Here is a 14098-nt window from a genome sequence, read left to right as displayed (position 1 = left end):
CCCACAAGTCGTCCTCAATCATGAGAACATACCTGTCGTTTCTAATAACACTGACAATCGTTTGAGTACAAGACAAGATATAATGAAGATCTATCGTATCATTGCGTTTACAACCAGGTACAAAACTGCAAATGTAATCCTAGAGAGACTGTCTGTGAAACTGTGCCATTATTTCCCATATTCCATCTATTGATGCAGCTTGAGATGAAATCACGAGTGCTTGGTTTGATGGCACTGATGTTGTGCGAACACATGAGAGAGATTGAGGTTTTAGAGAATTCATTTGATTTACTGTACAGTCCTTTTTTTGGCCTCGATAATAGTATGATAAGCAACTAAAAATACAAATACAGCTTTTAACAGAAAGACTGAGTCACAAGTCCTCAGCCACTACAATAACATCCTGGCTTCCAGGATGTTGGAGTGAGACCAATGCAAATCAACCTCCAGTTTGGATGTTATAGTTATTAACTTGTACCACACCTCCTTGTTTACTATTGTGGCCCTTAAGGCAATCAAGGGAAAAAAGATAAACTGGTTGCCAACAAAGCTTTTGTAGTCTAGCCACTATTGTCTGGTCGTGTCGTTCAAACTTCAGTCTATTAGTTCTGCGGATGAGTGGACTACCTATCCACCCCCAGGCCATTGCAGAAGGATCCATTTATGGATTTTTATTTTCTCTTTTGTATCAAGAACAGAGGCAAGCTTTGGTAGGGCTTGGCAATATTCCATTATCAGACTTTGGCTGTGGCCTTCATGATTTAATAATGGCTGGCCCTTCCCTGAGTGTTTGGCGGCTAACGACTGAATGGGATGGAGTGGGGCAGAATGAGATGTGGCTGAAGACAATGTGCTTTCATGGACCCCAGGGATCCACAGAGAGAAGTGGTGAATCACTTTCTTCCTCTTTCTTTCTGAGAAATCAAATTTTATTTTCTTCTGCTGGTTCAGAAGAAAATGCTGTATAATTTTGACCAGTGTATTATAAGAACTATTAGCTGTTAAACATTTAAAAGAAGGCCATGGCATACCAGATGTACACTAGGGAGTAATAAAGATGGGCTTTTGTAGCTGAGGTGGTCTTGACTACAGTCTATTCTGCACACCACCTTACATTACACTTTATTGAAACATATAGCACTGTCCCTCAGGGTGTCTCAGCATTATTTCCGGGGCCCTTGGGTGGCCTCCATTTACTTCCACTGGTAGTGCTTTCAATTATTTCTGTGTAAATCGAACCAATAGAATCAAATATCCAGCACCGCTTTTCCTGCCGAGTAGTGGTACTGTTTTGGGACATGGTTCAAAGACCACCAACTCTGCTCGAGCCCAGTTGGTGTTACCCGAGGACGGGAGCTCGCACGTTTTCTGCCACAAATGCCTTCTGAATCAGATTTGGACCAGTGGTCGCTTATCAGTCTGAGGCTGGATGAGAATGAGTAGTCCCAAATCCTGGGGCATCATGCTCCACTGTAAAAGTCATGGTAGCCTTCCCCGTGTCTTTCTCATACTGGGGATACACTAAATTGCCTTCAAAGGACAGTGTTTATACGGGAAGGCTCCTTGAAAGGCCGCCGCTGCTCGATCCTATCAGTTGTTTAATAGCCTGAAGCCCGACTCTCTCATTAGCCATTTATTCCCTTCATATAACTGCAGGGTGTTCAGCAGAGACATCTCTCACCTTCTGAACTAAAACCACAAGTCGATGGCACTGTATCTGTTGAACTTAAGTTCTGAAGGCCTTATTCTCTCTGTCAGCATTTTAAAAATCTACAGTATAAAATGCTGTGGAAATGTAGAATAATATCATTTGAAGAATTTGTGAAGTTTTTTGTAGACTTCACTGTCAACCGTACAGTAGCTTATTCGGACAATGCATCGTCAGACTTGACTCTACAGTCAGACTTGGCTCAGCAAACATCAGAGGTGAGGAATTTTAAGCTGATACATTGGCTGACCACTCTCACAGACTGTAAATAATGATCTTCTTCGATCTGAACATCAGTGAGAGGTTTAGAAACATCTTGCAGGATTAGAAACAGGTTCTCAGTTTTAAATCAAGTGTCTTTGGAGGCTTTTTCAGCGGATGTAGACTATGTTAAAGGCACTTTGCTTTGTGCTTCTGACCATCTCTGATTCTTGTGTGACATGAAGACAATATCATCACTGAGAGTCAACCCCTCCGCTCTTCTGTATTTTTAAGTTCTGCGCAGCTGCAGGATGCAAGTTTTCTGTTACTGCCATGCCACATATTTTTATTCGGACATTTAAGTATATCACATACAGTATAATGATGCACTTCCCAAAAGATAAACACTGATTTGAGTGAAATCTGAGTTGTGTGGCCATCCTCTGTCCAGCTGTGGTGGCAGGCAGGCTGTCAGACTACTGTACTTTCCTCCCACTTCCAGTAAATATATTTAGAGGAGATTACAGATGTGATCCAGACAAAAGAGCAAAACTCCCCGGTACTGTCTGTTCGGTCGTCAGTAGTCGGGCAGAGAATAGATCTTGAGGTTGTAATCTCAGTTGACACGGGTAATCACATTGTCATTTACCCTGGGTGAAAAGAAAAGCACGGTACCATGTGGTATTACTTTGGATCATTTTTGAGGAAAGTTCTTTTCCTAAATGCACCGTTTCATAAATACCTTTGACAGAAGCTCATTCACTGCATATGCTGTAAAATCGGTTCTCGGGAAAAAAAGTGTGCGCAGAAGAATATATATGGAAATCATATGATCTTCCTAATTTAGTGCTGACAGGGGGGGGGGGGGACCACTCTTGTGTCTCTGTGAAATAATCAGCATCCAGATTTTGCTCCAGGCTCAGTTTTTTCAAGTATACTCCTGTATAACGTTGGCATTTCAAATTTTATATTATTCCCATTGAATGACACTGATTTTTGCCCAAGAAAACACCAGTTACCTTTTGTGGGCTATGTACAAGTTATGGCATGCGTTAATGATGTTTAAATCATCTTCATCTACAACAAGACTGAACTGTTATAGTGAGCTCATGCACATAGGATTGGTATTTATTGAATATCCACTTCTGGAGCCTATACGAACAGGAACACGGAGCACTCCTGCAGTCTGCAACCTCACATCTTCGTAGATTCATCTTTTGAGGTTCCAGAAACAATTTTTTCTTTCTTTCAAATACACAACTCATTTTTTCGTTGCTTCGAATATACTTGTATAAGATGTTATCTGCCCTAAGGATATAAACATTTGTCAGCACATGAAATCAATCTGCTTAAGCAAACAAGCATGAAAAGGGGAAAAAAGAGGAAAATACCAAAATTGGAGCATCACGTCACCAGTAGTACAGAGGCTGTTATCAGGATCTCTCACAGCCTGTTGGATAAAATCCCAGGCTGCTCTGAAGTCGGAGGATTTGTTGAACTAAAGCTGTCTCCCTTCAGTGTCTGTTCATGAAAGCTGCTCACAGTTAAATAGCCAGGTAGAGGCCGACTGCCGGTCAGTGCAGCTTGCCAGGCAGACAACGGGGCCAGCAGCACTGAGCCCTGTGCAGCAAATCAGGTGAGACTTCCCCCGGGTTGGGTTTCATTGAAAGAACCCGTGACTGCTGGTCCCTCATCTGCAAGCTTTACTGGGTTACTAACCCACTGTAACACACTTGATGACTGGTCCCTGCTAAAACTGATCAGTCAAGTTTAAATGAATTTGAACTAACAATTTGGTTGAAATGCACAAAACATTCCAATCACAAGACTTCAATTTTTAACTATTAATTACAGTTTGTAGTATATATATATATTTGTTCTCATGTTTGAACAGACATTCAAATTTCAAATAAGAGGTCACGGCCTTATCTCCCAACTCTCCTTCCAGATATTTTAGCTCATCCATCTCACACGTCTGCTGAGCATTTTCTCTTGTTCCCCAATATACTAAAAACTATAAATGCTATTTACACATATTTGACATTCTATACAAGATATTAGAGTGAATAAACAGGTATAGAATTTAGAATGTGTTTTTTTATATATACAACCTTTTTGTATGGTACAATTGGTTAATTTCCATTGTCGATCGATAGCAAAAAAGGAGATGGTTCGGCACCATGTCCTTTAGCCATTACTGTTGAAATTTTCCCTTCAAATTCTCTTGCCTCGATCTCAAAGGTTTGAAAGTTATCCCACTTTAGCTGTTACTTTAACTGCTTCACACGTCCACTCTCGATAATTCTCCTGCTTGGCAAGTCGCTTGAGTTTAGTAATACATCCAAGAACTGACGTCCAGACTGGAAAGGTCCTTCTGTACCATTTCAGCCCCACAGGCAAACCAGAGCTGCAAGCATTCTGCTTCAGTCTCTCTCCCTCTCAGTTTCTCTTATTGTGTTGTGTTTATTTTCACAGGCTATAAAAGCATTAAAGCACAAAAGGCCTCCTCATCAAGTCTGACAGTATTTTGCCAGATGTTTTTGAAGAAATGAAAAAACATACAAGCCCTGCCTTGCCAAACGCCATACTGCTCCATGGCAGGCAAACGGTGGGATTACAAGGATGGCTGAGTTTGTGATGTTGTCAGTGTCGCAAGAAAACTTTGTTCCGTGTCCGACGCACATGCACAAACAGACAGGTGCACTGCAACTTTTGCTTTTGGAGTTTTTTTTATCAGGTCAATCTGATCTGAAAGAGGTTTGTTTCTGCAAATCTGTGTGCACATGGCCAAGTGCGCTCATTTAACTCATCGGGGGGTTTGTCCCCGTTGGAGTGTTTTTGACAACTTCATTCGGCTTTGTCTCCATGGGAAGGGGTCAAAAGCCAAAATCGAGACACGAGCCATGGTTTGTTTTGCACTCTGGCCATCTTCAAGGAGCCTGAATGAAGCACTTTTTGCTTGTAGCATATAAATCAGGTACGTTGCCTGTCAAGACGATTGGCCACTTGTAAAACAACTAGTCTGCACTTGATGTTCTGGTCAATACCGTACATCTACTCGTGATTGTTTGGGGCCATGATGCACGAGCATTGATAAAAGGGGTGAACTAGTTGCCTGCGGTTCTCTAGAGTTACTTGCAGCCAAGAAGAAGGCTGATGTTAGTTCAGTTTCAAATCCCTCAAGACGGAACTTCAGAGCCAAGGAAGTGTCTGTGCGTGATAGTTTGAACGTGGGGAATTGTCAAACTGGGCTTATCAAAACAGAATGTGCAGGCGTGTAATTTAAGATGCATTTAAATCAGCATGGAAACAAACAGCAATAACTACAAAACAAAGAAAGTCTGTACTTTTCCCACGAGTTCTGTCTCACTGAATATTTCCCTCCCTTCACATCCAAGACAATACCTCTTTGCTCTTACTGCATCACATGACCAATTTATGAGTGTGAAAGGTCATTCAAACATTAAGTTGACAAACCATCCGATGAACATTTCTCAGCCATATGTCCGAGTCTTCCTCAGCAGATGGTGTTTAGCTCGGCTCCTTTAAAAAAAGTTAAAAAACTAGACCTTGAGTAAATCTTTCATTGACTACAGGCCGTCTGCACTGCACTGTTTCTGTTTTCCTGCTCACGCGGTCACATTAGCGGTGCTGCATGCTACAGCCCATATAGAGAGTCCCTGCTGTCAGCCAAGTATGTATCCGTCAAGTCACAGTCTGAACATGTCAGCATGGCTTCCCTGCCCGAAGGAATTATGTTTGAGCACTGACGGCATTAGGCCCTTAATGAGAGAATTTTTCCTCATCCGTGTTAACTCTTTTTTTCTTCTTCTTCTTCTTGCAGGAGGAGTGCTTCCTCAACCTGGAGGCTCCCATCAGCAGGGTCTGTGGGTACGACACGCCCTTCCCCCACATCTTTGAACCCTTCTACATCCCAGACAAGTGGAAGTGCTTCGAAGCGATCAAGAAGATGATCAACTTCTGAACCCCCGTGAGGTAGAGAGATCTGACAGCTTCCCTTTGAAGTTAATTTATGGAGGGACATAATGTAATTTTCATCCACTCAGTGTATATTAAAGCCTGTCGACAACAGCCCTATAATCTGCATAATTTATTCCAGTAATGTAGTTGTGAAGACATGAAAAGGTGACTTGGATATGACCTGTCATCGGTAACAAAGAACTGTCATTAGAGACTAAACTTAATTACATTAAAAAAAAAAAGTCTCATACTGCACCATTAGATGTAGTTTGTTCTTATCAAGACATCATATAAAACATTCAAGGGTTTCTATCTGTCCAACATTTGCTTGGGTAAATAAAATGATTTAGTGGCTGTTAGTATGAAGCTTAAAACTACAGACACAGAAGAATGTGGGTGCATTAAAACATGCATGCTATAAATTTAAGGTGTTGTTGCTGCTTCAAGTATTCACCAACAACAAAATTCCATTTAGCCATAACGTAATGATGATTTGAATTTTTTTATTTTTTTTTATTTTTTGAGTCGTGCAGCATGTTTCCTACAGCACGAGTTTAAGAAAACCATTAAATGATTTGCGGTGGGAAAAGTCAAATACAGTTAAAAATCGTACTGGGCAAAATAAATTGAGGCAGCTCTCAAGCCATTAAATCCAGGATGAAGTTATTGGACTTATGAGAGAGGGGTTTTAGAAAAATAAAAGATATAAAAGTCAATGCCATAGAGGTGGAGATGTGCCAACTTGTAGTCCCAAGTGTGGGTCAAGTTCCAAAAACAGTGGGGCCCTCATTTCCCATAATGCAACTGGATTAGTGAATTGTAAATATTTTCTGCATAAGTCATTTGTGTATGGAAAAAAATATATTTAAAATCTGTGCAGTGCCACTTTAAAGCTTAAGCACACATATTCAAATAATATCAAACCAAACTTTCCAGCTTCACTTTTGCTTTGCTTTGGTTAGCGAGCTTGTTACCCAGATGCAGGTAGTAACAAATAACTGTAGCGTAAAGGGGAATGGGTGAAGCCTTGGATCAGTTCAGTTATTCTCAACAAGACAAGTTTTTAATTATTTTATTGTGCCGAGAGCAAATTTACACTCACGATTATTTTGATTATTAATCAACCTGCCGATTAGTTTCAAAACAGTCCAGAAGCCAAACATATTCAGTTCAATATTCTGTAACATGAAGAGGCCGGAACGAGGGGTTTCTGTTTAAAAGAAATTACTCTAAATGTTTAATTGATTTTGTCAATCAAGTTAATCATTGCATCGATTTCCAGTTTATCCTCTAAATGTTATTCGTGTCAGTCGTTTTCCTTGTCTCGCACCATGCATTGGAAACCCAATGGCAAAATGTTGGTGTGTCACGTTCAAGCCTTTAATGTGCTCAGGGATATTTTCTCTTTCGACGATTCCGAAAACATCTGTTTTGGGCGTATTCACATCTGTATTCAGAGCTGACGACCCAAGACTGGTGCGAGTGTTAACAGGGCCTACATGTGCCCCATTGATTTGTGGTGGTTTTCTGCCCCGTTCTTCTTGGTACTGTCTATCTTTAGTTGCAGTCGAGCAGTCGAGAATCTTTGGACGCTCACAAAGCCAGGCTGTTTCATAATCCCCCTTTGATTGTCACTGTTATCGTGAGTTATAGCCGTTCAGATGTTGGCCTCGGTTAATGAGGAGGAAGGAGCCACTAATAAAATGCTTGAGTGATTCAACACGTCACCTTTCATCCCTCAATTGCTCAACTCCTCCGTCCAGCTCTTTTTTTCCCCTCCTCACCTGCCTTCCACTGTGGATCGCCAAGTTATGCATTTTAACTTAAGGAACCTCTCTCCTTTTCCAGAGCCAGCGTCTGGTAGCCCTGAACTCGGCGCTCTCCTTCTTTTCCTCTTCATTCATCCAGTCATTGGAGTGCAGCCAGGAAAAGACACTTTTTGACCATCAAATCAAGGAGCGGTATCCAGATGGGCTGCATGTCCTTCTGTATCCTCCTGCTAAAAGACTGTTACTGTGCCTCTGGAGTGCGGAACCTCATTCTGCTGCAATGGAAAATGGCTCGATCTGGTCTATACGATGAAACTCGACTCAAATAAAAGTACTGTGGGGAAAACTATTTGGTGGCATTTGCATTTGCGACTGTCTGCCTTTTCTGTGCTGTTACTTCTGATTGAATGTGCTTGTGTCTTTATTTAGTTTGACGTTAACTTGACACTATTGTACTAATACCATGGACCTGTGGTTTTTAAGGAAAATAAAAACGAAATCAGAATTGGTGAATACATTTCTTCTTGGTGATTTGCGTTGCTGTGAATTAGTTTGGATTTTATACTGTCACTTTGGCAGCAGGATCCAACAAGTTCAACTCTTCCAACACATCAGTCCCTGAGAAATTCTACATATACCGAACTCGTAAAGCCTGAATTGCATAAATGGCTTGATGCGTACAGTGAATTTTACCATGCCAGGGCTTATTTGACAACTCTTTGCACACATTTATTGCATTATGTAGTCATCGTTCAGCCAGATGCAGATTGCTCCATTGTGTCCTGAGGTTAAACAAACCCTTCAAGATGCAAAATTGTAAAAATGCAGAGGAGCCAAGGAATTTTATATCATGGCCACTGTTTGAACTTTTGTCCTGCTTGTTAGGTTAAAGACCTTTCCATTTTTAACGGTGCTTCCAGAAGAAAAAAAAAGTCTTTCCTTATTCCTCTCTTACCATTTGAAATTTTAATGTGAAAGGCATGAAATCAATCACGTCCATTGTTTGGAAACCTCTGTCTTTGTGCTGCACGTGTTCCTGAGAAATCATAATTCTTAGGTAAACTATTACTTAAAACAACTATAAAAAGTTTCCTGTCAGAAGTCGCCCAGGCCTCCATTAGGAGACGCCGGCGCTGTCCAACACGTGTCTGCCACGCGCACAGCTCGTGTGTGTGCGTGCGTGTGTGTGCAGGGAAACCTGAGTGAGTCAGGAAGGTTAAAGGTTATGAAGCCTGGTAACCTCTAGAGATGAGGAGCAGAATTAGCTGCGGTGGTTAGATACTGACAGTTTTAGAGTGCGGCGGGTCGGGCTGTGAAAGTTGTTCAACTCCTCCTCATCTGCTGACCATGAGTGTGCTCAGCAAATGTCTTGGCGAGCCTCGATTAAACAATTCCTTAAGTACGAGTGGAAAGTTTTGGTCAACGGGTGATGCAAACATTGGTTTATACTTCTTCTTTTTATTTCTGGCCAATGATCATTTCGAGTAGGGAAATCTCAAGCTTTACCAGCCAATTAAAAACCGAGCATTATCTAAACATGCACTCATTTGCATGAATTTTCACAACATAAATCTGAACATCTTGGATATCTTATTTTATCACTCCATAAATCAGGAACTACTGTCGACAGCCAATCGGGGGGGGGGGGGGATTACACAAGAGGAATTCTACCTCTTGTGTAAAATCTTTCGTAATATATGACAGGAATAAAACTGGAGAGTTTGGTGTATGATAAGTGCAACTTTTTTTATGTCTGTAAAGAATATTGCTTCAGGTTTTATTCATTTTTTTTCCACCTATGAGGTGCAGCTAAACAAGTCATTTTTTTCCACTATCACATTTCTAATATTGTTATGGTTAACTGTTGCCTGATTGTGCATATAGCAGACAGGTAGCAACTTCTGCAGCACCTGGCCAATGTCTAATTTTCACTCCTATCAGCTCGGTTCTGGTCTCTCCCATCGCCCTGAGAGAGAGAAAAAAACTATCTTAAGTGTCTAAATGCTCCAATATACATATTCACCAGCTGGTTGGCTTTGTCTTTCAGTCCTTTTTGTCCTGGATGAGTAGCGTCGAATGGCTTTATCAGCACGTCTTGGCTGAAAACAGCAGCCTGGTGTTATTAGAAATTGAAGCTGCAGGCTGTAAAACCAAAACAATAAGCTGAAAGATTCCAAATAAGCTCTGTTGAGCTGAGGGGATCTGGTTTAATTGGTGATTATTATCACTCAGACCCCCAATTATATAAAAAATAATGCTTTGATCCATTGGTGATATACATAAAATATTTAATATTGCAGTTTTAAAACGGGTATAGTTGCATTTGTTTACACACCATCGTAATTCTTTAAATCCAGCTCCATACAAACGTGATTGTTCAATAAGCGATCGCCACCCATCACTTTACCTGCAGCATTCAAACACATCCAGGTTTATCAAATCAAACATTAACACGGCAACATGGCTCAGTAACACCACTTCACATGTAATGACACAAAGTAACACGATTAAAAAGAACTGAAGGCCTCCCTTCACCCAGTGTCACCCTTCCTGGCTTCATGCCTTCCCACTTTGTGATGCTTATCGTCCCCTTTCTCACACACACACACACACACACACACACACACACATACACACACACACTGAGCGTAACACAAAGAAAACAGATAAAAACATACTAATGGCTCCTACAACAGCTTTAATGGAGCTGAACTGGCGTCAAATTGACAATTGCATCCCAAAAAAGGTTTAATTTTGAAGTCACAGCTGCGAATCAGAAGATCTGCCGTCACCGTTTCCCAAAACCCTTACTCGCTGGCTGTGGAGCAGCCACATTTTTGTCTGTATTGCATCATGGCCACAGTCTGTCCTACATTTAAGACTCCAGATTGACAAATGGGATTAGGCTGTACAACTCCAATGATATTTCCAGGTGGACTTCCCCTTAAGATAAGAAATGCTTTCGACTGGCTCCGAATTCTCCTCAAAACCTTTGGTAAATTAGCATTTTCAAGTTAAATCCAATGCCACCTTTTGTCGGAATCTTTCAGGTGCACAGACATGCAGCCGCTTGCTGGATTTTAAATCCACTCCCATGATGAGAGCATGCTGCGACAGAGCACCTCGACTGACAGCCCTGCAGCCATCTCACTCTTAGGGTCTGTTGAACCCCCCCCCCCTCCCCTCCCATGCACTCACTTGCATCAAAGAAAACATAAACATGTGTGGAAACTTATTATGTGACATGTAAACCTATCCTTTCATTGTGGTATTGCATATTTTCTCCAGGCAGCAGTGTTATTGTTGTTTTTTTCTGTAAATGTTCAGTTTATAAAATCCACATACAAACAATGCGACCTGTTGTTGATGCAGTTGTGACAGCTCTGCCGTTGTACAAGTTGCATGTTGCTGCCTTACGGGCGTTCACTCCTCATGCAGCGTAAGCCTGCGGGGAGAAAAGAATAATCAGCCCTGCTAATGAAACGTTTACGGTACTGGAGGAACATGGGACAGACCGGCTAAAAGGCAGATGGCCCAAGAGCCCGAAGGTGTTTGCTTTTAATTTGCGCAAGAACTCGACCATCAGTGGAGTTTAGGAGGAAGGTGAGGACGTCTCCGAGGTGCAACTAATAAATTAACTGAGCAATGTCCCCCATCCCCGTCCCCGTCCCCGTCCCCCTGTGTCACTGACAGAAAAAATACAGTGCAAACGCCCTGACGCACAACGGCTTCAAGTGGAACCTGAGCACCAGAGAGAGCCCACTGGTTTAAATACAACACAGCCATCTGGAAAATCTTCTGATAAAATCATGAGCATAACTCAAGTTTGTGCTTTTGGCAATTTCTTTGTCTTATTTGGAAATATTTTCACAGCGATCAAGATGTGTGCTGCACTCCGCTGGATTTGCCTGTTCTCTGGGGCGACTGCTTCCAACATGTCACTTTGTCAACAATTAGGGAAAAGAAAACGGGAAAAGATGTGCGCGCCGTATGAGAAATTTGCATCGCTTCTTTCGGGGGACGGGGGCGGGGGGGGGGGGGGGGGCAGGTTATCCAATGTAGTACAATCTGCCGCTAAATAAATCCAGTTGGCTGCATGTATTATGAATTGTGGCCTGTAAAAATAAACATGTTTGGATAGAACTGAACTGTGGTATTTCAGGGTAACAATGACCAGACCCCCGTCCGCAATATATACACAGCCTATCGCCATGTGGAATTTCAAAGGGAGGCGTCTGCAAGTGTCTTCGTCTTGGATTGGTTCAAAGCTGGAACGTAACAGATTCTTGCCTTTGAAACCGAATGCTCTCTCTATACGTTGAGAGATGTGTTGCATTCGCTCTCACCTGGCCTGCGTGAGGCCGGTCCCAACGTCGGGTCAGGGCAGCTCGCGTCATCTGGATTTAGCAGACATTGGCGAAGATTCAAACAGTTTTACCAAATGGTGAACAAAAAAACCCACAAAAAAACCCCCAATTCCACTAATCGACCTGTGTCTGCTAAATCCTCGCGAGGTCTCGAGTAGGATTCTCAGTGCTCAGCGCCACGGAAACTGGTCAAAATGCAAAGATAAAAGTCACGTCTGTCATTTTGGTCTGGGTGGAAGCAGGGCCTTTAACCACGGTGGTGAGGCGGCCCCTCCTTTGGGCGGGGTGGCAATGATGACCTCTGCCTGGCAGGAAGGCCATAATAGCATCTGTGCGCTGACAGTGTGTCATTACACACTATATTTACATGAAACGCAAAGAAACCCAGGGGTGGTAGGTCACGGCGCGAAGCCACGGGGGGTGAAGGCGCTCTGGTGCACGTCGAAACCCCCACAACCAGAGATTTCTGGAGATTGTAGACGCGTTTAGCCCTGCAGTGTGCGTTTTAATGGTTGCCGGGGCATGTTTTACTACATCGTTACACATTCATGGGGCGGCTTTAATTGTATTTACTCAACATCCACAGGATATTTTATTTTGATAGTTAATTATAATAAGGTGCAGCCTGGGATAGTTTGTCCTGCGGTTGAAGTGGAAAGCGATGGTGATGGTAAAATAAACGATGTGTGGTGGGGGACAGAAAAATGCTCGTAGGAGAACGGAATCAGTTCATTTCAGTTCAGCGTCACCGAGGTTTTCTTTTCTTACATGGGTGCAATAATTGGAGTCGGAAACTCATTCCAGAGAACCGTGTCTCCCCCCCCCCCCCCCCCACTGATAAGAAAAAAAACATGGCTGGGTTTCATTGAAAACAGCAAATGAGCCGTGCGCCACATCAAACCCGCAGCTTTTGAAAATTTAGATTTGCATTACCAAATCTGTGTTCGACACAACTGCAGTAATGACTGCTGGTGCTGCTGCCACTGTCAGTCATGTTGAATTCAAAAAAGTCTCGCAGTGTGTCTCACAAGTTCTTATGTAGAACTATAATAAATATTTACATTTAATAACTGTCAGCTGTTGCACGGCTAACTGCACCGAATGCCAAAAAACATACCTAACCTTATTCATTATTATTAGAATATGACCCCTTTAAAAAAAAAAAAAGAGTTAGTGTGGAATTTGGTTGACTTTGTGTTCCTTTACACAGACACATCATCAAACTACAAACAGTCACACTTATACAATTTTGCAAAAAATGCCGTAATAATGTTTAGTTAGATTCACAAAATATTAGCAGTTAAATTAAATACATCCTTTTTAACCATTAAGCCATTTTTAGGAGGATGCAAAGTTAGTGATGGTTGATGATTGGTTCTTCTTTGTTGGAAAGCCTTGCGTTTGTTTCCGAGCCAAAAATATACACATTATGAAATTATTGCCCATAATTTTTAATGAATTTCATACCATAATTCAGTAGTTACGGGAAATGTAGGCCATTAACACACAAACCCTTGTAATAGTTGGTGCAGCCCCGCAGCGATCTGGAAGCTGAGAGGAATTGACTTTTTCCCCTATGTGGCTATATTGACAGAACAGAGTTATGCGTGAGATCCTTGTTGGGCTGACGGAAAAGGATTTAGACCTCCGTCCTGTGTTTTAAAGAAAACAAGATTACGATGTGTTATGTGACACAAATCCTATCCTTTAGGACAGAAGTGAAAACTTTATGAACCTCCATAGATTATTTAATGTTGAATAATCAGGAAAACCTTCTCTTTTCCTGCCTGTAAACTCCTGCTCTTAAATAATATGCACATATGCCTTTTTTTTGAAAAACACAGACTCTGCTGTTTACCTACGGGAATCGCAAGGGGACGGATGGAGAACACACGCCGGCTGTTTTTGTTCCGTTTATCCAAAGCTTCATTACCCCGTCAAACATTTACCTGCAAGCAAAGTGTGTTCACGAGTTCACCCACACACATGGGCACACAAAGAGCTTGTCCTGTAGATTAGTTCACTGATGCCATGAGACCAAAAAGAGTTCACTGCACAGCGTCCACTGTGAG

The 14098-nt window shown here is 42.0% G+C and overlaps 1 protein-coding gene across 2 annotated transcripts in view; it reads left to right on the top strand.

The window, feature by feature from the left end:
- Positions 1–10728, top strand: part of bckdhb (branched chain keto acid dehydrogenase E1 subunit beta) — a 50013-nt gene extending 39285 nt beyond the window's left edge. Inside the window, exons 10-11 of one of the 2 annotated variants that reach the window (XM_035622988.1) lie at positions 5754–5905; positions 10710–10728. In XM_035622988.1, the coding sequence (XP_035478881.1) occupies positions 5754–5894 (141 nt within the window). In that variant the 3' untranslated portion in view covers positions 5895–5905; positions 10710–10728. Of the gene's footprint in view, positions 1–5753; positions 5906–7738; positions 8177–10709 lie in introns of those variants that run through there. The other variant, XM_035622979.1, reaches the window with a different exon arrangement.
- The last annotated feature ends 3370 nt before the right edge of the window (positions 10729–14098 follow it).

Source organism: Scophthalmus maximus, chromosome 1 (assembly GCF_022379125.1).
Source record: "Scophthalmus maximus strain ysfricsl-2021 chromosome 1, ASM2237912v1, whole genome shotgun sequence".
Lineage (NCBI taxonomy): Eukaryota > Metazoa > Chordata > Actinopteri > Pleuronectiformes > Scophthalmidae > Scophthalmus > Scophthalmus maximus.
Note: the sequence above shows the minus strand (reverse complement) of the source record. Positions and strands in the feature narration are given on the sequence as shown.